General features: G+C 42.3%; 1 protein-coding gene across 1 annotated transcript; it reads right to left on the minus strand.

Moving 5' to 3' along the window:
• Positions 1–62: 62 nt before the first annotated feature.
• Positions 63–24,998, minus strand: qrsl1 (glutaminyl-tRNA amidotransferase subunit QRSL1). Its single transcript, XM_034195618.1, has 11 exons — positions 24,928–24,998; positions 21,387–21,546; positions 21,208–21,306; positions 21,002–21,098; positions 20,674–20,835; positions 18,776–18,951; positions 18,481–18,593; positions 7,391–7,583; positions 6,453–6,570; positions 5,501–5,706; positions 63–434 (listed from the first exon to the last, which is right to left on the minus strand). The coding sequence occupies exons 1-11, from the start codon at positions 24,949–24,951 to the stop codon at positions 226–228; spliced, it is 1,557 nt and encodes a 518-aa protein (XP_034051509.1). The 5' UTR covers positions 24,952–24,998; the 3' UTR covers positions 63–225.
• Positions 24,999–25,010: the final 12 nt, after the last annotated feature.

The following is a 25,010-nucleotide window of genomic DNA, read 5'->3' on the forward strand; positions in this document are numbered from 1 at the left end:
TGAGGTGTTGCAGTGCCTTCAGGGATCCACTCTAAGCAGGTCAGAAACATAAAAACATGGAACCTTATTAAAAATACATCTATTACTCTTTGCAGATAATCCACAACATCCACTTATCTACCAGCACGACCTTGTCCGGGGCGGCTAACAAACGCAACCTATGCATCATTCATTTGTCATGTTCTAATCACAGAATGTCCATCTTTAGTCCACTAACAGCTGCTCTCACATGGCTGAAGCCTTCTCTCTACTGGTTAGCCCTGTGTCCACGCTGTTACTGCCACAGCTGACAATGGACGGAAACCCCACCCTCTGCTCCACCCACCGAGCAACACCAAGCAGCTTCATGTCCTGGAAGGCGGGGCCTATGAGCTGTAGGCCAATGGGAAGGCCCCGACTTGATAAAACAGTTGGAACAGAAACAGCAGGAAGACCTGGGGGGGGGGGGGGGGGTGACAAAAGGATAATGGTGAAGTTAAGCACTGATTACCACTAAACAGTTAGTTACACTTTGGGATAAAAAATGTGAGTGAAACTTTAACTGAAAACAATTTGACCTGGTCCAGACTTTAACTCTCAAATTCTGACAAAGTGAAACCACAGAGCTGTGCTTGAAAACAAATAGTTTTTTTTTAAAGATGGACAGAAATCTCCCCCTTCCCTTCCCACCTGAGGGAGGGTGGTATGTGTGTTCCTTATCACGGACCGGGGGGGGGATATGTAGATTGTTTATATTGCGAATGTAATAATAAGCGTGAATCCACTGTGTACGCGTATGCAACAAATCATCAAAATCAGTTCACATCCTCTCTGCCCCATAAATTATTAAAAAATACACGTGGAAAAATAAAGAACAAGAACCAGCAATTCCACATTTCTTCTATTATCTAAATATACCTACACAACATTTTAATTTTTTATTATTAAACACTCCATGAATGTTAATTTTCAACAGCTGAAATAAAGTTGTCAGTTTGAACCGTCTCCTCTCCCCTCTCCCCCCTCTGTTGGCGACCACCGCCCTAACGCTCTGACTCTAGTCACTATGGTAACGTTTAAACGTGCCTTCAAAATAAGATACAGAGATACGCCACAAAAATGAATACAAAATGCATGAATTTTAACTCACATCAATGGGAGCCCTGAGCTTGTTTCTCTGCAACGAGATGGTCCCATCTCGTTGGAGACACCCTAAGTGTGTTGCTTATGTTCAGTCTACTCCGTTTTTTTTTGTTTTTGTTTTGGTAGCTGTCACTGCAGAAAACCCCACTTCACACAGATAGGATGTCGGCAACAGGGTTTTCAGTGCTGTGGTAGTGATCTCGGGGTATTCTGCCACGACTTTAATCCAGAACACCGACAGAGTTGCTGTCTTGAAAATACTTTTAAAGCCGCCGTCGTTTGCGATCTCCAGTAGTTGAGCTTCTTCTTGAACAGACGTGCTGGATTCACCTGGATTGTTGATAAATGGGTCGCGGATCCATTCCTTGGCAGTTCGTGGGTCCTTTTTGGTTGGGAAGTAGCGCTCGAACTCTTTTAAAAGCAAAGACAGGTGATCGTGCACCAGCTGGGAGAATGAAGGCTCAGGCTCAGTCTCACACAAAATCCCAGCTAATGTTTGAAACATGTCCAATATGCCTCTGTTCACGCGCCGTCCCCACAAATCCAGTTTGGCTTTAAATGCAGCTACTTTATCTGCCAACTTGAAGACCGTTGTCATTTTCCCCTGAAGTGACAGATTGAGTTCATTGAGCAGAGTGAATATGTTGCACAAGTAAGCCAGTTTTGCGACCCATTCCTCGTCACTGAAATGTGCTGCCAGTGGTGACTTGTTTTCTGAGAGAAATCTTTGCAGTGGCTCTCGTAATTCAAACACTCTGGCCAGCGATTTCCCTCGGGATAACCATCTTATTTCTGTGTATAAGAGAAGCCGTCTGTGCTCCGCGTCCATCTCCTCACAAAGCTGCTCAAAAAGGCGCAAGTTAAGGACGTGCGCTTTGATGTGGTTAATAACTTTAACGACATCATTCAATACGCTGTTCAATTTCGGTGGCATTTTTCATCTTGCCAGCATTTCCCTGTGAATAATACAATGCGTGGATCACACTCAGGTGCAACCTCCTTAATCCGAGCAGTTAAACCAGACAGCCGTCTGGTCATGGCAGCAGCTCCGTCTGTGCATATGCCAACACAAAAGGCACATTTCAGTTTTCCTGATATATAACCATCCAGCGACTTGAACAGTTCTGCGGCTGTGGTGTTGGTTGGCAACTATAGCGCACATAACATATCCTCATGTACATCCTCCTGATAAAGATACTGCACATAAACAAGTAGTACTGCCTTGTTGTCAACATCTGTAGATTCGTTAACCTGGAGTGCGTACCACGGTGATGTATTAATCCTCTCCAACAATTGTTTCTCAATATCTTCGGCTATTTCCTCAATGCGCCGAGTCACGGTGCTGGCCGACAGAGGCACCTGTGCTATCTTTTTAACAGCAGCCTCTCCTAGAAGGTCACGGCAAATGTCTTTAGTGGAGGGCAATATCAATTCTTCAACAGTGAATGGCTTTTGTATGATGCTCTCAGTGCATTCGCATTTATTGATGTGGTGGCCGCCAGTAATTTTTTCTGTCCTTCGTGTTCCTGTTTTTTTCTTTCAAAATACTCCGGGGGCTTGTCTTTTAATCCAGGGTGCTTGGTCTCCAAGTGGCAAAGCAGTTTTGAAGGCTTTACTGCCTCATTAGAGAGCCGGTCGCCGCATATTATGCAGAGCGGGCTTGGTCTGTGGGCATCACCTGTCGAGATAAATCCATATTTCAAGTAGAAGTCCTGGTATTGTCTGTTAAAAGACCTTCTTTTTCTTGGAAGTTGTAGGTTCTTCTTCTGTCTCTTCACTGGGCCTTTTCCCCATCGAATTGAAACTTTCCAAAGACGTCGGTTTTTTTACTCATTTTGCTAACTTGTGGGTTAATTTTTTGGTACTCAAGTGACAGATGTAACCAAGAGAACCCGGTAATTTTTTTAAATAAAAGATTTTTCAAAATAAAAGATTATTCAGACTCAGATAATAAATACAACGGAAATAATTAATAATTTCTTGGGCGGCCGGTGGCCCGGTACTAATTGATCCACGGACTGGTACCGGTCCGCGGCCAGGGGATTGGGGACCACTGCTCTAGTAGAGGCCTGGGAGTTTGAGAGTTCAGGGCAGTATCTTAGCTATTCCTCGTACTGCACTCTTCTGGACAGAGACCTCTGATGTTGTGTCTGGAATCTGCTGGAGCCACTTATCCAGTTTAGGGGAGTTACAGCTCCTAGTGCTCTTATTACCACTGAGACCACTTTGGACTTCATCTTCCACATCTACTCCACTTCCTCCTTCAGCCCTTGGTACTTCTCTACTTTCTCATGCGCCTTCTTTCCAATGTTACGATCAGCTGAGATTGCCACATTGACCACAACTGCAGTCTACTTTCCCTTGTCAACTATCACTATTCTGGTTGGCTGGCCAGCAGCTGCACGTCTGTGTGGAATTTGAAGCCCCACAGGACCTTAGCCCTGTCGTTCTCAACCATCTTTCCCATCGGGACTTGGGGATTTCTGATCCGTATGCGGCACAGACGTTCCTGTACATGATTCCCGACACTTGGTTGTGCCTCTCGGTGTACACTGTCCCAGCTTGCATCCTGCTACGATGTGCTGGACTGTCTCTGGGGCACATTTGCACAAACGGCAACTTGCGTCCAGTCGGCTGTGGTAGACTCTTGCCTCTATGGATCTGGTGCTTCAGGTTTGTTCTTGTGCTTCCATGATCAGAGCCTCTGTGCTGTCCTTTAGGCAGATCATTTCTAGCCACTGGTAGGACTTCTTGATGTCATACATTTCCTGTGTCTGTCGATGGTACCGTGCATCCGGAAAGTATTCACAGCACTTCACTTTTTCCACATTTTGTCATGTTACAGCCTTTTTTCCAAAATGGAAACAAGATTAAAAAAAAGTTTTTTTGTTTTTTTTTAAATGTTTGCAAATTAAAAATAGAAAAATAAGAAATCACTTGTCCATAAGTATTCACACCCTTTGTCCAACACTTTGTTGATGCTCCTTTGGCAGCAATTACAGCTTCAAATCTTCTTAAATATGATGCCACAAGCTCAGTGCACCTATCTTTGGGCAGTTCAGTTTAGATGGTCGGCCAGCTCTAGGAAGGATCTGAATTGCTTCCATTTCCGGATGATAGAGGCCTTTTCAAATAATGTCCAATCAACTGAATTTACCCCAGGTGGACTCCAATTAAGCTGTAGAAACATCTTCAGAATTATCAATGGAAAAAAGATGCACCTGAGCTCAATTTTGAGCTTCACGGCAAAGGGTGTGAATACTTATGTACATGTGATTTCTTAGATGTTTTTTTTTTATCTTGAATAAATTTGCAAAATAAAAAACACTTTTTCCATATTGTCATTATGGGGTATTGTGTGTAGAATTTTGAGGAAAAAATGAATTTCATCCATTTTGGAATAAGGCTGTAACATAACAAAATTTAGAAAAGGTTTGGTGCTGTGAATACTTTCTAGATGCACTATATATTATATATACGTACATAATATACATGCTTGTGCACAAGCATGTACCCTTTGAATAAAACCCCTCTAACCCATTACTTTTACAGTCAGTTTTCAGACACTAAATACGTCCTGCAGAGTTCCCCCCCCGACAGCAGGTTTTCTGACAGTACTTGGTCCACCTGCAGCTACTTAACCAGTTAAAGTCAGAGTTAACTAATCAGGTCTAAGTGGAGCAGGTGTAAAGTAGGCTGGCCTCAAAAACAGAATGACCCAAGAGACAAGTGTGGGAAGCCACCAAGATCATTATGACAATACTGAAGGACTTACAAGCTTCAGTGTGTGTGATTGTAGAAATTGTGCACAAAAGAAAAACGTCACTGCAAACATAAAAAAAAAAAAAAAATCTGTCCTAAAATGTCTCATGTGCCTTTTTGACAAACGGTAACAGAGATTTCTAACATTTTATTTTGAACAAATTCTGCCTCTATTCCACTACATCAACAAAAGTTGCATAATGCTCTCTCCAGTCACAGCCACAGATGCATATAAATTCTTCAGAGTTGTCATGTGTGTCTTAATGGCTTCCCTCACTAGCCTCCTTCTTGCAGAGTCACTCAGTTTTTTAGTGCCTCCTCCAGACAAATTTACAATGCCATACAATACTGTTTGTGTTGTGTATACATCCTCTGACAAGAAAACGGTCAAATTTTTGTATAAAAAGCCTGAAATTTTTTGGTTTTGATTTGATAAAACATTAAAAACAAGCAAAAAAAAAAATCCCAAAAGGCAAATACTTTCACAAAACACAGTAGCACAAAAAATAAGATGAGACATAAACAAAACTGAGTTAGTTTACGATAAGCTTTTTCAGTTGAATGCCAGACCCCTCACACACTTTCATTTCCTTTAAACAGGCTGGGTTTTCGATACCTGCCATGTTGACAGGCTGCGTGAAGACGTCTTCCTGTGCGCTACGGGTGCGGTTGTCTTCCTGTGTGAAGTCAGAGTACCGTGCTGCGTCACCGAGTGTGGTAGGCGTCAGCAGCACATCAATGCCTGAGCTGAACACGTTCTTGAAATCATCTGCAATCAGCCGACGAACCTGCTGAGCCTTCACCAAATAGTGCAAGTAGTTCCTGGAAAAAACACACAACACCATCAATCCAAATGCTTTTATCTTTAATTCCATATAGGCCGTGTCCAGTGTTTTTTTTCTGATGGGAAACCGCTGAGAACATGTCCAGAAACGCTTCATTCCCTTTTTCAGCAGCAGCAGCCTTGATTTTTTTTATGACAATAAACAGCTAACGACTGGCTCATAATGTATAGCAATAAAAAGTACTCACCCTCTGCAAGCAACAAGCATTTGTCCAATCTGCTATCACAGATGAGTTTTTGTCTCTATTTTGAAAGATTACGAGTGACAAATCAACAAAAGTAAACTTCTTTGTTGCATGAAAACATGCTGCAGTGATGTCAAGTTTGAAAATTTCTGGGATGTCAACTTGGAAGCACTCAGAGCACACGCACAAACAAACAAACAAACAGTATGTTCTTAAAAAATGATACTGGGTGCAGCATTTTTATTTATCTGGAGGTGTCTGTCTGTGGCCGCATATGTGTCATTCCCATTTCAAGCAATTGAAAAAAGATCATTGTGGCAAAAAAACAAAAAACAACAAAAAAAAAAAAAACACAACACACTATGTGGACATGGGGCTAAAGGTATCCTGGCAACTAAACAAAACTGCATGTGACTGCAGAGCATGACATCCCAAAATATTCTACCAGATAAATCAGCATTCTTTGTATGTCAGTAAGAAAAAGAGACATGCTGGTGGTTTGTTGTATCAGAATCAAGGAGGTGTGTGATCTCCATTACTGCTTGAGCAGGAAGAAGTTCCCGGACAGTATCCGTCCTCTCACGACGTCATTGAAGCCCTCGTGACGAGTTGAGGTATACATGGCCTCTGTTGAGCTTCTCACCTCACTTCGGTGACCTGAAAGTAATGGAACAGAAATGAACAACTAACTAGTAGTCACAGCTGTGACAAGCTTTGCAGAAAAAACTGACAAACATTTGCTGTCTTTAAATCCACGTTAATACTTCGTATCCCCTTAAATCCAGGAACCAGGGTCAACTAGTGGACAATTGGTGCAAACCCCCACCAAGAACAAAGCCCCCCAAAAGTTCAGCAACCAGGGTCTAAGCTCAGGATCAGTTTTGACTGATTGAGATCAAGTCAGTGATCAGCATCAAAGATCAGCAATCCAAGATGAGCGATCGTCTTTGAGATACATCAGATTTGAGGTGCATCAGGGTCAAGGTGATAACTGGGTACTGTTCTATTTCAATGACTGATTTGGTATCAACAAAATCACCCATAAAATCTGTTTTACTGGGAATCTAGTCTAATCTTCACCACCTGGTTGTCTTTTCAGCCACCTGATATACAGTTACTTTCAAGAGGTAGGGATGGATCAATTGTCCACCTGGGTGGATGCCATGCAGGACCCAAGGAAATTCCATAGTGTGACAGATGTGGACAGCACATACTACCTGACCGGATATGATGTTGTGACAATTCTGTGTTGTGCTTTTATTCTTTTTTTAGTATGACTATAACAGATGGTCACCCCACTGAGTGTGATCTGCTTGAGGTTTCTTCCTTTCCATCTCCTTTTCAGGAAACCTCTCTCACTGGATTACTCATTTAGTCTGAAAAATAACTGCTCCAATACTCGTTGAGGAAACTAACCCATAACGTTGACCTACACCACACTTTATCACTTATTTTAGTGCTGGATTCTGCATCATACCGTATTCGAGGCCGTCAAAGCGGGCCATGTTGGATGCCACCTCAGCGTGGCAGAGGACGTGGTAGCAGACAATGGAGTACTGGGTGTGAGGAAGAGACACTTGTTCCACACGAGCTCCCGCCCTCTCAAACATGTCTGCAACACGACCCCACTGCTCTACGATCTCCACAGACAGGCCCGGGGCGTGGTACTCCTGACAGACACAGCAAACGGCTTCAGCAACTCACTCTGATGTTCCATCATGTCTTTGGGAGGTTCAGTTTAATGTACACACTTGATAATTTTGGTGCTCCAATATCTACTCAAACAGAATTAAAATATGCTCTAACTCAGACTTTATACATCAATATAGCAGCCAACACCTGTTTTCAATGTAAAGATTTAGTGATTTAATGCCACACTGTGCAGAGAATGAAACAACACTCCATTTGTACCGTGACCTTTTCTGTCCCATTTTCACTCTTGGTCTAGCCATGCAGGACATTTTGGTCAGTGTGCAAGTACGTGAGCCCAAAGCCAATTTTGACTGAATTGCTGAAGGACCAGCCTCAGCATACCCTGGTCTACACAATAATCCATGTTAGCTATAGCCAGGTAGGAGACACTGAAGGTATACACAGGGGTCAACATTTACAAATGCTCCAATTATGTTGAAATATACACCACATTAGTATATGGCTGCGACGCTACGCTCGTTCTAATTGGCTGATATTTTCCCATATCAGACTGGTTACCATGACAATTGGTCTGGAACACATCACATTCATTACAAACCAGAAAGCTAAAAACACAATTAGAAGTCGGACATGAATATACGCCATAAATATCTGAACAGCATCACAAAAAACACACAGACTGAAAGCTTACTAGCTAACGAGCGGACCATCTATTAGCAAGTTCTTCATGGAAGTTTCAGCAGCTTTCATAAATTATTAACCTCACTTGCCCGGTCTGTATGGGAAAATATCAGACCTCTGTGTTTTATGCACAGACCTTGCTAACGCTCAGTCCGTACTTACACCTCAGTCTGATATTTTCCCATACAGACCTCAAGCTCAGTTAATAATCCTTTATTATTTGACCGTCTGTAAAGATTCCAAGCATGTATAGTGTGGACCATCTATGACAGAATGTCATGGAATTATGGAGTAAAAACAACAAAAACAGAGATCAATTTCAGTTTGTAGAGGAGTCAAAATCTAAAGGTTGCAAATTATTGGTTGAGCTAATAGTATTCATGAATCAATTTTTTATTTTTTTATGTGGATGAGATTACCAGCAGTTATCGGCATGTATAACTGAGCATCATCAGCATAACAATGAAAGCTAATCCCAAAACGCCACAATATGTACCCAAGGGGTGCTACATAAAGGGAGAAAAGCAGGGGCCTAAGACGGACCCCTGTGGAACCCGAAATTTCATGTCACTAACGTTAGAGGTAGTGTGACTGTACAAAACACAGTGAGAGTGACTGGTCAGGTATGCAGTCAACTATGTAAGGGCATTCCCAGTAATCCCAAAATCAGTGGTGGGCACAGCTAACCAAAAAGTTGGCTTCGATAACTGGTAATCAGCTAACTGAAAAGTTAACTTTTTTGACGCTAAATTGATAAACTGTCTAAAAACACATCGGAAGCTACAGATAACCAATAACTGACAACTTTCAATTTTGCCTCCCATACACTCTCAGCTACTAAGAAGATGATTTTGAGTTTAAACACAGCCAAAGCTTCTACAACCCCTGGCAAAAATTATGGAATCACTGGCCTCTGAGGATGTTCATTCAGGTATTTAATTTTGTTCAAAAAAAGCAGATCACAGACGTGACACAAAACTAAAGTCATTTGAAATGGCAACTTTCTGGCTTTAAGAAACACTATAAGAAATCAGGAAAAAAAATTGTGGCAGTCAGTAATGGTTACTTTTTTAGACCAAGCAAAGGGAAAAAATATGGAATCACTCAATTCTCAAAAACAAAAGAACGTTCCAACACATCACTAGTATTTTGTTGCACCACCTCTGGCTTTTATAACAGCTTACAGTCTCTGAGGCATGGACTTAATGAGTGACAAACAGTACTCTTCATCAATCTGGCTCCAACTTTCTCTGATTGCTGTTGCCAGATCAGCTTTGCAGTTGGAGCCTTGTCATGGACCATTTTCTTCAACTTCCACCAAAGATTTTCAATTGGATTAAGATCCGGACTATTTGCAGGCCATGACATTGACCCTATGTGTCTTTTTGCAAGGAATGTTTTCACAGTTTTTATTCTATGGCAAGATGCATTATCATCTTGAAAAATGATTTCATCATCCCCAAACATCCTTTCAATTGATGGGATAAGAAAAGTGTCCAAAATATCAACATAAACTTGTGCATTTATTGATGATGTAATGACAGCCATCTCCCCAGTGCCTTTACCTGACATGCAGCCCCATATTATCAATGACTGTGGAAATTTACATGTTCTCTTCAGGCAGTCATTTTTATAAATCTCATTGGAACGGCACCAAACAAAAGTTCCAGCATCATCACCTTGCCCAATGCAGATTCGAGATTCATCACTGAATATGACTTTCATCCAGTCATCCACAGTCCACGATTGCTTTTCCTTAGCCCATTGTAACCTTGTTTTTTTGTGTTTAGGTGTTAATGATGGCTTTCGTTTAGCTTTTCTGTATGTAAATCCCATTTCCTTTAGGCGGTTTCTTACAGTTCGTTCACAGACGTTGACTCCAGTTTCCTCCCATTCGTTCCTCATTTGTTTTGCTGTGCATTTTCGATTTTTGAGACATACTGCTTTATGTTTTCTGTCTTGACGCTTTGATGTCTTCCTTGGTCTACCAGTATGTTTGCCTTTAACAACCTTCCCATGTTGTTTGTATTTGGTCCAGAGTTTAGACACAGCTGACTGTGAACAACCAACATCTTTTGCAACATTGCGTGATGATTTACCCTCTTAAGAGTTTGATAATCCTCTCCTTTGTTTCAATTGCCAGGAGTTGTAATAGAACCAATGGCGATCACAAACCCAAACAGCCAATGAGCCATCGCTTCTGCTTTGTACGCTCTGCCCCCTGCTGTAGGAAAGTGTCATTTACTCTGACAGGATACAGTGGTCCAGTGATGAGGCAGAGGTCTTGAAATGGAAAGCAGGTTTGAATTATGGTTTTGCTTTATAAATAAAATTATTCCGGATAGAATAACTACATTAATGTAAACTCTTAAAATGTACAAAGTGATATATAACACATATCTGTTAATTTTAAAATAATGCACAAATTCTGAAGATTTGACCATTAACACACAGATGCCCAGAGGGGATTATGGGTAAGCTAAGCCTCCGCTCACACTGATTGGTTGATTCATTCATTCTATGTAAAAACCAGCACAAGTGAATCAATGTAACATGTGTTGGTGTTTACAAATAAATGTGCTTTTGTATAAAAAAAGAAAGAAATTTTCAAGATCCCACTAGACAGCGCCTAAGTGCACGCGTGATGACATCAAAACTCTATCCGGTTAGGGAGATAAGATTTCTTTCAATAACAAGAACTGTCAAAAAACTTTCTCCTGTGTGGTTGGAATTGTGTGGCAATAGGAATCGCCTTTTGAATGCTTGAATAACGATGTCAGTCACACAAAGAAATCAAATAATAGTGAAAACATGTTCGGTGGTGTGTCATAACGCATCAATCAGTCACTCCGTGAGGTGTTATAATATCAAGCCTGGTTCACATGGCAAGATAATTAGGCCGATATCTGATCCGATCTTCCCCTTCCGACAATCTTAAGGACGCCCCAACAATTGTGATGACGCTAAATATAATCTTATCAGATATTCCTGCTGTGTGTGGTGTGTTAAGAAGGACGTGAGGAACTAAATGTGACATGCAGCCAATCAGAAAGTGAGGTGTTTGACCTGGGAATGTTCGTGTGTGAAATCTGTTTGTGTGTGTTGTTTCTACCATGTTTCTGACACCACACACTGTTCAACTAAACCTGTCAGATCTATGATTTTCTTTTTATCTCCATGTGTGGTCTCTCAGGTTTTGGAAACCTACAGATAATTTTAAAATCCTGCGGTCGACAACAATGTGATATAACCGGTCGCCAGTAGATGGCAGTGTTCTATGCATTTTGACGCCGGTTATATCACATGGCCTGAATCACAATTTAAGACTTTTCAGCTTTTGGAGGAAGCAACCTGGGCTTCTTCTGGCATTCTTACATAAAACAAACACAATAACATCATCTACAACCCCTGGCAAAAATTATGGAATCACCAGCCTCGGAGGATGTTCATTCAGTTGTTTAATTTTGTAGAAAAAAAGCAGATCACAGACATGACACAAAACTAAAGTCATTTCAAATGACAACTTTCTGGCTTTAAGAAACACTATAAGAAATCAAGAAAAAAAGATTGTGGCAGTCAGTAACGGTTACTTTTTTAGACCAAGCAGAGGAAAAAAAATATGGACTCACTCAATTCTGAGGAAAAAATTATGGAATCACCCTGTAAATTTTCATCCCCAAAACTAACACCTGCATCATATCAGATCTGCTCGTTAGTCTGCATCTAAAAAGGAGTGAACACACCTTGGACAGCTGTTGCACCAAGTGGACTGACATGAATCATGGCTCCAACACGAGAGATGTCAATTGAAACAAAGGAGAGGATTATCAAACTCTTAAAAGAGAGTAAATCATCACGCAATGTTGCAAAAGATGTTGGTTGTTCACAGTCAGCTGTGTCTAAACTCTGGACCAAATACAAACAACATGGGAAGGTTGTTAAAGGCAAACATACTGGTAGACCAAGGAAGACATCAAAGCTTCAAGACAGAAAACTTAAAGCAATATGTCTCAAAATCGAAAAATGTACAACAAAACAAATGAGGAACAAATGGGAGGAAACTGGAGTCAACGTCTGTGACCGAACTGTAAGAAACCGCCTAAAGGAAATGGGATTTACATACAGAAAAGCTAAACGAAAGGCATCATTAACACCTAAACAGAAAAAACAAGGTTACAATGGGCTAAGGAAAAGCAATTGTGGACTGTGGATGACTGGATGAAAGTCATATTCAGTGATGAATCTCGAATCTGCATTGGGCAAGGTGATGATGCTGGAACTTTTGTTTGGTGCCTTTCCAATGAGATTTATAAAGATGACTGCCTGAAGAGAACATGCAAATTTCCACAGTCATTGATGATATGGGGCTGCGTGTCAGGTAAAGGCACTGGGGAGATGGCTGTCATTACATCATCAATAAATGCACAAGTTTATGTTGATATTTTGGACAATTGAAAGGATGTTTGGGGATGATGAAATCATTTTTCAAGATGATAATGCATCTTGCCATAGAGCAAAAACTGCAAAAACATTCCTTGCAAAAAGACACATAGGGTCAATGTCATGGCATAGGGTCAATGTCAATGAGCAGATCTGATTTGATGCAGGTGTTAATTTGGGGGATGAAAATTTACAGGGTGATTCCATAATTTTTTCTTCAGAATTGAGTGATTCCATATTTTTTTCCTCTGCTTGGTCTAAAAAAGTAACCGTTACTGACTGCCACAATCTTTTTTTCTTGATTTCTTATAGTGTTTCTTAAAGCCAGAAAGTTGCCATTTGAAATGACTTTAGTTTTGTGTCATGTCTGTGATCTGCTTTTTTCTACAAAATTAAACAACTGAATGAACATCTGAGGCCGGTGATTCCATAATTTTTGCCAGGGGTTGTACAAACACAGAGAATATATTCACGAGAGTTTTAGGCACAATATACAAAGAGTTTAATGCTGTTGTCCGTGTGGAGCCTGATCAGAGCGTCTCAAATGCATTTCTCCTGTCGTGAACGTTTACCCAGAATGCACTGCGCACACACCATGTCCACACTAAAACCTTTAAAATTAGTCCAATACTTTAAAACTAAAACATATATCTGATATTTTCACTTTATAAAACTTCCGATGTGACGTTAATTTAAATAACTTGTCCGAAATTAGTTTGGTTAAAATTTTAACCACAAGTTAAAACTGTATGCCTCTGGATGACTCAGGTGATATTACCAGCGTATTAGTATGGGGTCAAAACAAATGAGCTTTTTTCTTTTCTATGGCCAGTTCTGCTTTGCCTGCAGAGGATAGCAGTATAGCGGTTTATTCTAGAACTAGCTCTTCTCTGTTTGTAGAGGCTAGAACTGTGCATCTAATATAAAAAGTTACGTCTGCAAAAATGTTAGCGGCCTAAGAATTATCGGACTAAAACTTATCAGAAGATAACTGGTCCGATGATGGTGTTTAAAGTTATCTGAAAAGATAATCTGATAATGAGAACATTATCTTCGATAATTAGTGGATTAGCGGAACTGTGCCCACCACTGCCCAAAATGATTCTCCAACATATCGAATAGAATATGATGATCCATGGTATCAAATGCAGCACTGAGATCTAACAGCACTAACACCGTAGTGGTGTCTGAATCCATTGCAAGCAGATCATTCACCACTTTAGTGAGAGCTGTCTCTGTGGAATGATATTTTCTAAAAGCAGACTGCAGTGTTTCAAAAACATTATTCTCAGTAAGGTGGTCCACGAGCTGCCAAGAAACCACATTTTCCAGAATTTTAGAGCAAAATGATAGGTCAAGATTAGATTTCTTAAGTAATGGTTTAATCACTGCAGATCTGAAAACATTTAGGAACAGATCCAGAGGTTAATAATTTCCAGCACAGGTTGTGTGTCAGGTTGTGTTCTGTGAGTCTTGGGTTTTATTTTCTGTTGTCATTTATTGTTTGTCAGTCATTCATTGCATTATTCTGTAGTCTCCGGTTTTGTTTTCTGATTGTCATTTATTCTCTGTTTAACATATAGTTCGTTTTGCCATTTTTATTGTATTCACTTTTATGTATCAGTCAGTATCAGTTCCGTTCTAGCTTTGGTTACAATCATTAGTTTTCTTGTTTTCCACTTTTTAATTAATTACATTATTTCTTACTTTTGCCCCTTTTGTTTTTCTCACGTTAATTATTGTTTTGTCTTGTACACGTCACATTTTTCACTGTTAGTTTTTCCTGTCACTTAGTTCTCTTGGTCCTGTCTGCTTTGCTTTCATTTCCCTTCTGCTTTGCTTTCATTTCCCTTCACTATCTTGCACCTGCTTTAGTATTTGTCAGCCATGCCCCTTCCAGAACTGTCTGGACACCTGTTCCTCATTTCACACCCTGATTAGTCCACCAGTATTTAAGCCCTCACAGTCTCACAGTCCCTTGCCCGATTGTTGACTTAGTTCACTCTCTAGCTTCTCGTTTTTGTCCTGTTTGCTCTGTAGTGTTTGACTTTGCTCGTTTGCTCCAACCTCCGCCTTGCTGTATCCTGAACTCAGCTTGTTTTTTGACTCTGCCTCTGTTTTTGCCTACTATACTCCTCAACTCCGTGTGTATGACCTCAGCTCATTTTTTTGGACCACGTCCCTCCCTGTACCTCTGCTTCTTTATCTGAATTCCTGTGTACTGAATCCACTGCCTGGTTACCAGATAAAGCCTTTTACTCGTCACAACTAACCATGTCTGTGAGTCTGTATGTGCCTCCTACTGCTTTCTGTGCCGAGCCACCACGAGCCCACACAACTGGATTCTATGACATAATTGATACAAGTCCACATTACATGGAGAATGGGCAGGCGTGCCCTAGAACCAGCAACGTACCACTCCGGAAACAAACACACTGCTTTCCACGCACACCTTTTCCTAATCTGCAGCTCATCACCTGGGGTTATATAAGGCTAACTAGGTGCCGCTTATCTCATCAGCCTTAGAGTTATTGGAAGGGGCTAAGATATTCACCAAGCTTGATCTTCACAATGCATAACATTTAGTCAAAATTAAACAAGGTGACAAATGGAAAACAGCGTTTAACATGCCCACAGGGCACTAAGAGGACGTAGTCATGCCTTTTGGACTCACGAACGCACCCGCGGTTTTCCAAAATTTAGTGAATGATGTGTTACGGGAATTCTTGAACAAATTCGTTTTTGTTTATCTGGATAACATCTTGATTTTCTCCTCCAACCTTGAAACCCACAACCGTCATGTTCGCACTGTGCTACAAACCCTGTTGCAAAACAACATATTTGTTAAAGCAGAGAAATGCAAGTTCCATAAACCAACGTATCATTCCTGGGATTTGTTATTGCGGAGGGCGAGATCAAAATGGACCCCGAAAACGTTTCGGCCGTGTGGGACCGGGCTGTTGCAAACTCTCGTAAGGAAGTTCAAAGATTCTTAGGTTTTGCAAACTTCTATCGCAAGTGCATACAAAATTTCAGCATGATCGCAGCTCTGTTGCATGAAGTGACATCGTCCCTCCGGCTGTTCGTCTGGATGCCGGGGTGAGACGGCGCGTTTTGGGTCCTAAAGAATCGCTTTCTGGCAGGCCCCTTGCTGCTCCTCCCTGACCCCGCTCAACCGTTCGTGGTTGAGGTTGATGCTTCTGATGTGGCCGTAGGAGCGGTTCTGTGTGAAAGAAATTCCTCAGACAACAGGCTGTGTCCATGCGCCTTTCTGTCCAAAAAACTGACTGCTGCCAAGTGAAGCTACAGCATTGGGGACTGGAAGCTGTTGGTAGTTAAAGTGGCCTTGGGAGTTGTTGGTGGTTTTGTACCAGTGGCGCTCAGGGGAGACGTTATCAGGTGGAATCATGACAGCCGTTTGTCATGTCACCCAGGTATTAAAAAGACTGTTTTTGTAGTTCAGCAGAGGTTCTGGTGGCCAGGCTTACTGAAAGATGTTAATGCCTGCCAAATGTGTGAAATGCACAAGTCATCCAATTGTCCGCCTGCGGGCAAGTTAATGCCGTTACCTGTTCCAACTCGCCCATGGTTGCATATCACCATAGACTTTGTAACCAGACTTCCGCCTTCTAAAGGTAATACAGTAGTTTTGACGGTGGTAGATAGATTATCTAAGATAGTTCACTTTATTCCTGTCTAAACTTCCCTCTGCTAAAGAAATGGCCTAGGTTATGCTCACACAGGTTTTCAAGTTACATGGTTTTCCACAGGATATTATGTCCGATCATGGGCATCAGTTTGTCTCAAACGTCTGGAGGGAGTTCTGCCGCCGGCTCACGGTCACATCCAGCTTAACGTTGGGCTACTATCCACAGGCCAATGGTCAGATGGAACGGCTTAACCAGGAGCTTGAAAAAGGACTCCGGTTTCTCGCCTCTCAGCATCCCGCCTTGTGGTCATCACAGCTCTCATGCATTGAACTTGCTCACAACAGTTTACCTTCAACATCCTCAGGCTTTTCTCCTTTTCATGTCGTTTATGGTCACCAACTTCCTCTGTTTCCGTCCACAGCTCTGAACTCCTCTCTTCCCTCAGCTCTAAGACTCATCCTCCATTGCTGAAGAACCTGGGAGTGGGTGAGAAGGGCTCTGCTATGTTCCACGGTGGCTTACAAAACTGCAGCAGACTGGGGGAGAACCACTGTGCCCCCGTATGCACCTGGACAGAAAGTTTGGCTCTCGACACGCCACCTTCCCTTAAGGGGACTGCCCAGAAAACTATCTCCCAGGTTCTTTGGTCCATTCCCGGTTTCAAAGGTTATTATTCCATTTTCTGTTTGTCTCCGTCTCCCAAGGTCAATGCGCATCCACACCACATTTCATGTCAACCATGTCAAGCCTGTTTGTTCCAGCCCATTGTGCTCTCCAGCCATTCCCCCCACCTCCCACCCGGTTTGTGAATGGTGGCCGGTTTTTACTGTGTGGCGGCTCCTGGACTCCCGCCGCCATGGTCGTGGTATCCAGTATCTGGTGGACTGGGAAGGTTATGGCCTCGAGGAGTGGTCTTGAATTCCCTCTCGCTTCGTGTTAGATCCTGCCTTGATCCGTGATTTCCATGTTGCTCACCCTGGTTCCCCTGGGCTGTCGGGGGTCAGCCATTGAGGGGGAAGTACTGACAGGGTTTGGGTATTTGTCTTAGTTTGCATGCTCTGTTTTAGTTTATTTGTTTTATTGTGTTCTTCTGTGGTTAATTCTGTTGTTGGGTTTTTCTTTCCCTATCTCTCTTGTCTGTCTCTTGGTGCTTGGGGGTGGGTGTTTCTCTCTGTCTGGCCACACCCTTGTTCTGGTGCTTTCCACGCACACCTGTTCCTAATCTGCAGCTCATCACCTGGGGTTATATAAGGCTCACTGGGTGCTTTAGTCCCTCGCCAGATTGATACGCCTTGTGCCTTCTCTCCAGTTCTGTTCCTTGCATTCCATAGTCCTGCCTGCCTCAATGTGTTCCTGACCTCTTGCCCGTTTGCTCGACCACGCTTACTGCTGCATTTTTTGGACTGCCTACTCGTGTACCGACCTCTGCTATCCACCTCAGTAGATCCTTTTAAAAACCAGAGATGTCCGAGCCTTACATTTGTGTCCAGCCATTCCTGACCAATCAGCCTGATAAGATGTCTGGATATGATTATGTTCTGGAGTAGTTTGGTCAAAATTCTGTTGGAATTTTTCTTTTAAATGGCCTCATTAATTTTCAAATAAACCCGCGAACAATCAGGAAGACAAATGTAGGAAAAAGTCATCATGGCAATCTCTCAGTGGCAACGAAGACTGTCTGTTGGTTGATTCCTGGACAGGGTGGTGGAATTCTTCATCCAGGGTCGATCCAGAATTGCCTGTGCATGGATTTAATGTGGGAATGTTGTAGCACGGAGACAAACACACGGCCCTAGAGTGCCTGGTCTGATCCCTAGGAAATCCCAGACGATCGGAGTCTGATGACCTGCTGCAGCCTACATCCACCATCAGAGCATCTGGGTAACAAGCCATCACCTTCTCCGCCTGATCTGTCGGTCAGGACTTCCCATTTCACCAGAGCCCTGTTAGCCATCTTGTCTTCAGGGTTCTTGTTGGGTTTTCATGGTTACTGTAGCAGCCACGGTGCACACAAGGTCACTGCATTTCACTCCAACAGGCAATCTCCTACTTGATCTGTTATGCAGGTTGGATTTTGCCCAATAAATAAATACACCCTCCTTGGCAGAGAGAGAGCAATAATTAAAAAGAAATTTTAACTCACTTTAGGGATGCCAACACAGATGTTTGTGATGTCCACATCTTCAGGTAGCTCTCCAGATGATGCCGGGGTCGGAACTGTTGTTGAATCTTTAACATCAAAGCCTTGTAGATGAGCTGTAGAACATATAAACAAATAAACAAAAGCCAAAACTGTCACGGATTACATGATCTGACAGTGTGTAAAGTAAAGAAACAAAAATACAATGATTTTAAAGAAAAGATGGAGGTGGTGATGGCATGTTGAGTGAGTTCCTCCTTTCAGCTGTTTTTCTTTGATTACTTCCATCTTTGCTTACCTAAGATGGTGGCGGCATCACTGACACTGCGGGTTATAATGCCGGGGACATCCATGGAGTTGACCAGAGGGATGAGGCCTTGTCTGGACACCAGACCGTAGGTGGGCTTCAAGGCCACAACACCACAGAGAGCTCCTGGGTTACGAGTTGAACCACCTGTATCCGAACCCAATGCCCTGTCGATACGCGATAAAGGGATGCTGTTGCAATGTGATAACTGATTCTTAACTGACAGCACTTAAATGTAACAGTTTACACTTCCACTGATGAAATATACAACTGTAGGTCCAGTAAATGCCAAACCCCACACAGAATTAGTTCAGCTTGGCTAAGAACTGCAGTACTGATCACATGTGGTGTCAAAGTATTGAGGGCCCCAGCAGCTGCAGTTACTCTTGAGAGGTGGGGGTGGACCGGTTGTATGCCTGGATGGTTGCTATCCAGGACCCAATGTGGTTTATTGCTATGGTGGATGACGTAACACATAACACCAGCACATGCTCCCAGTCCTGAGCTGTAGCTGAGTTGTCACAAAAAACAAACAAATAAAAAAAAACAACCCTACTTTTTGGGGATGTTTACCCTGTGCTTCAGCAAAGCACCTTCAAAGTTCAAATATGTGTTTTAGTGTCACAGGGAAAGCTACCTTATGCTAAGTTTCACTATCATTTACTGTTTTCTTGAGATTTTGTGGTGGCTGGTAAAACAAAACTGAAATTAGAAGGGGCACTCAGAGAGTGCAACGCCTGCCCCTTACATTTTTGACACCAATTCATGCAAATTCTTTCTGTGTGAGTCTGTGTTAAAATAATTCATGGCTTTGACAACAACTTTATCCTTGGCTAACACACAATCCTTCCACCATATTTAAGGCATATTGGGACCAAACGGTTTGATTTAAATAGTTCTGTTCTTAACTTTGGCCCTTCAAGGTCACCTAACGTCAAAGGTCATGTGACTCAGACAGCACATATCTTTCTAGGTTACAGATGGTCAACCACTGGCTCTACGATATGACAGATGAGGAGTTTCAATCTGAGTAATCAAGTCTTTCAGCCTATAATCAATCTTTGTGATGCCACAAGGGAGTTTCTTGAAATCCTATTTAAGAGCTAAAGCAAAACTAAATAAAAGATTTTAGAATAACTCCAGAACGGCCTCAGAATGTGAAAAACTGTTCCTTGTTTCAATGTCCATCACTACACAAACTTTGTCAAAATCTTAGAAAAATGTTGAATCAACTCAGAGTAATTTTAACACTTTTCATATAGCTCTACACATTCAGAAGTAAACTAATACTATCCATAGAGTTAAATGTTTGACAATTTACCAGAGTTCAAATTTTAACTCCCAAAAGTGAATTACACAATGCTTGGAGAGAGTACTTTAGTCACATAAAAAAAAAGTCAATTTACTTCAGTTGTACTGCCAAGATAGTCACCAAACTTGGTATGTGCATTACGCATAGTGACCCCAAGAAGCCTGTTGATTTTGGTTCACAAGGGCAAAGGTGAAGGTCAGTGGTGAGTACTTTGTGGAAATCTTGTGAGTGCAAGATGTCTTCTTTTAACTGCCAGATTATCACCAAACTTGATATGTGTTAGGCATATTGACCCCAAGATACCTATTGATTTTTGGAGTCCAAAGGTCAAAATCACTAAACTGTATTTTGTAGAAGCCCTCTGGAAAATAAAAGCATCACTTGTCATTCGTGAGCTTATCAATGTCTGCCCAGAGCGCTGTAGGTTAGTGTAGACTGTTTGTGACACAAAGTCTAACTATGTGCTTTTGGCTCCGAGTCATAATGTTTTAGTTTGCAATAGTCAGTGTCATGACAAACTTCTCTGGTTGCCTCCGCTGGTGCTAAAAACAAACATGTGCACGGTGTGTCCTCTTACAGGTAGCTGGAGAGCGACGCCACGGCTGCAGCACTTCCACCTGAACTTCCTCCTGTGATGACCCAGTCAGACTCTGGCTCTGCCCCAGTCCGCTCACTGTAGACAGCAGTGTAGCTCCATGGGTTCCTCACTGGACCAAAGGCTCCATCAGTACTGCCCGCACTGACACGTGAACACAAAGAAAGCCACAAATCATCAAAACACTTGTGCTACCTTCCTTCACAGAGCAGAGTTATTTAAATGTATATCAACATTCCTAACTTATTAGAAGTTGTCAACAGAGGAACAATGCTGGAACCTATTTTGACAGTTGGAACCATGGCATTACCCCATCGCAAACTCATCCATGTTGGTCTTTCCCATAAGAACGGCCCCTTGGTCAAAGAGCTTTTGCACAACTGTTGCATTGTAGGGAGGGATGTAGTCTGCAGCAAAAGTAATGGAAGGTCGTAATCATCAGATCTAAAGTACCACTGTATTAACACACAGAATAAAATCTGAAGCTCAGCAACGTTAGCTGAGTTGCACACAAACCTCTGAGCATCCGAGAAGCACATGTCGTCCTTATATTCTCAGTGCAGAAGTTGTCCTTGACCGCAAAGGGGATTCCATCCAGAGGGCCTCTGGCAACACCTGAAGGGTAACAACATTGTAATGTATCAGCTGTAGGGTCTCCACAGAGCAGGTAGAATTCCACATTCATGTGTCCACACCTTGCAGCAGTCTGGTTTCCGCCTCTTGAGCTTGCTTCAGTGCCAACTCTTCGTTTACTGTGATGTAAGCGTTGAGATGCTGCGTTTGCTTAATGCGGTTTAAACATTTTCGACAAAGTTCTGTTGGAGAGATCCTCCCTTCCCTGAAGGCCAAGGACACCTGGACGATGATCATAAAACACATTCACGTGAGGCTGCAGTAAATTTAAGAAATTTATCAGGAATCCTTTATTGTCATTATGCATTCACATAATGAAATTTTGTTAGGTAGTTCTCGGCTACAAGTACTTAAAAAAGTACTTTTAAAACCACAAACAAACACTATAAATATGTTCAATGGAGATATAAGAGATAATAAGAGACATATCAGCAGCAATGACTTTGGAAAGCAGATGGCAGTAGAATGATGGTGTGGCAGAGCAGCAGAGGAGTGTAAAGTGCAGCACAGTGCAGGTCCCATACTTTAAGGCATGGTGAGTGAGCCATGTGTCCCTGCAGGGGTCCGATGGTCTGTGCATGTGTAAGTGTGTGTGTCTACAGGGGGAGCCTGTGAGAGTGTGTGTCTGCAGGGGAGGGACAGATTTCACAGCTTGGGGGAAGAAGCTGTCTGCACCGTTTTCTGGAAGGAAGCGGTAGAAACGGTCCATTGCCTGGGTGGGTGGGATCTGCAGCGATTCATCTGGCCCTCATATGTGCCCGTCCAGCGTATACCGAGGCCAGATGTGGGAGAGGACTCCCCACAATCCCCTGTGCTGTTCTCACCACACGGGCCAAATCCTTCCTGTTCTCTGCCGCACCACACTGTCACACTGAGAGAGAGCACACTCTCTGTTGCTGCTCTGTAAAGGTTTGAGAGCAGCCAAGAGGAGAGTCCAGCCTGTTTGAGCTTTGTGAGGAAGAACAGACTATGTTGGGCTTTCTTCACCAAATGGGATGTATTCAGAGACCAGGTCAGATCAGATATGATGTGGATACCCAGGAACTTGATGTTGTCCACACACTCTACCACTTCCCCATGTATGATGAGAGGAGCGGGTTCCGTCTTCCTGGGCCTCCTATAATCCACAATGACCTCCTTGGTCTCGCTGGTGTTCAGAACTAGGTTGTTGGCTAAACACCGTTGTGTCAGGTGCTGGATCTCCTCTCTGTATTGAGTCACGTCATTGTCTGATATGAGGCCCACCGCGGTGGTGTCGTCTGCAAACTTCACAACTGTGTGGAGTGGATGGCAGAACAGTCATGTGTGAAAGGAGAGAGGAGGACTGGGCTGAGCACACAACCCTGCGGCATACCTGCATTCAGGACCAGTGTGGATGATGTGCAGTCCCCTATTCTTACCACCTGAGGCCTGTTGGTGTCCCTGGTCCAGAAACAGTGATGCAGACAATCCCAGGTTATGGAGCTTCAGTGCCAGTTTATCCAGGAATAGATTATTAAAAGCTGAACTGAAGTCATCCACCTACAGCACCCTAACATAAGTGTTAGGATGCTGTAGGTGGATCAAGGCTGTGTGGAGTGCTACTGAGGCTGCATCCTCTGTTGATCGGGTCCCCCTGTAGGCCAACTGATGCCTGTTCATAACAGCAGGGATGATGTCCTTGATGAATTTCAGGAGAATCCTCTCAAAGCACTTCGTGATTACCGAGGTCAGAACAACAGGCCGGTAGTCACTGAGGCAGGTCACAGCTGACTTTTTAGGCACAGACACAATGATGGAGGATTTGAGGCAGACAGGAACCATAGCAAGCTACAGGGACAAGTTGAAAATGTCCTGAAAAACTCCTGCCAGTTGGTCAGCACACAATTTCAGAGTCCGGCCCAACACCTTATCTGGTCCTGCAGCTCTGTTGGTGTTGATCCTCACCAGGGCGACTCTCATGTGGTGTAGCTGCAGGACGAAAGGCTGATGCTGCTCCTCCAGCCAGGGGAGATGTATAGTCTCTCTACTGCTAGATGTATCAAGGCACACAAAGAAACTGTTCAAGGTGTCAGGAATGTGGGGTCATGGCTGACTAGCTAGTCACTGCACTTGTAGTCTGTTATAGTCCTGATTAGTTTACGATTATTTGAATAAATGCAAAGAGCTCTTCACCGTGATAATATTGATGATTTCATCATATTCTGTGGCACTCCTCCTAAACTGTCATATGTACATAGGTATAGATAATTTGTTACTGAATGAAGGCCCAACTGGTTGGTTTTGACAGGTTTAAGGCCAAGAGACGCTTCATAGTTACAGCGTATCCGTAAAGTATTCACAGCACTTCACTTTTTCCACATTTTGTTATGTTACAGCCTTATTCCAAAATGGATGAAATTCATTTTTCCCCCCTCAAAATTCTACACAAAATATCCCATAATAACAATGTGAAAAAGTTTTATGTTGTTTTTAGATTTTTACAAAAAAAAAAAAAAAAAATCACATGTACACAAGTATTCACAGCCTTTGCCATGAAGCTCAAAATTGAGCTCGGGTGCATCCTGTTTCATTGATCAGAGCCGAGACCTGAATCTGATTGAGCATCTCTGGAGAGATCTGAAAATGGCTGTGCACCGACACTCCCCATCCAAACTGATGGAGCTTGAGAGGTGCTGCAAAGAGGAATGTGCAAAACTGCTCAAAGATAGGTGCAGCAAGCTTGTGGCATCATATTCAAGAAGACTTGATGCTCCCAAAAGTGCATCAAGAAAGTATTGAGCAAAGTGAGTGAATACTTATGTACATGTAATTTCCTAGTTTATTTTATTTTTTGATAAATCTGCAAAAATCTAAAAAAAAAAAACTTTTTGGATGTCATTATGGGGTGTTGTGAGTAGAATTTTGAGGGGGGAAAAAATTAAAGTATTCAATTTTGGAATACGGCTGTAACATAAAATGTGGAAAAAAATGAAGCAATGTGAATACTTTCTATACACATTCAAGACTTTACCCTTCTCCTACCCTACCCTTCTCCTGATGGAATTTTTACAATCATTACTGGGACCATCCCTGCTCAACCATTGTTTTGTGGCTGCTGATGATAGTCACTTGATTTTCTATGATAGTTTGGTATAATCTGTGACCATGTACACATCAGACAGTAAGGATCCAGCAGTTGCTAAGTACCTAAACAAGACAGGCCCCAAGTATGCTTCCTGTGGAACTCCATTCCAGACATCTACAAATCCCAGCTGAATTGTGTCCCATCATAAAATTATCCATTTCAAACATAATCCACAATAAAATAATCCAGAGTACATATCTGGGTCCTGATCAGCAAGACAAATTATTTTTTTGAACCCAAAAGTGATCTGGATTCACATTAGCAACAAGATTTAATATCATTCCGACAAAACTCAGAATTTTTTTAAAACGTGCCAGCAAATTCTCCATTTTATGATGTAAAAGGCAACAACATAACCAAAACCAAACTGTCTAAATAAATGTGTTTAAACTAGTTAGAAATGATCTGCTTAAAGCTCAAGTTAGCACTCTACAGAGCAAAGCGTCCGATGTTGTCACAGAAACATTACCGGGAAAAAAAAAAAAAATCTGTTTTACCTCTTTTATTGTCAAGTTCAGCATATTAACTTCAAAAACAGCAACCCTCAGACAAGCAGGCTGTCCATGTTTATTACGTCCGA

This window comes from Thalassophryne amazonica, chromosome 19, assembly GCF_902500255.1.
Source record: "Thalassophryne amazonica chromosome 19, fThaAma1.1, whole genome shotgun sequence".
Taxonomy (NCBI): domain Eukaryota; kingdom Metazoa; phylum Chordata; class Actinopteri; order Batrachoidiformes; family Batrachoididae; genus Thalassophryne; species Thalassophryne amazonica.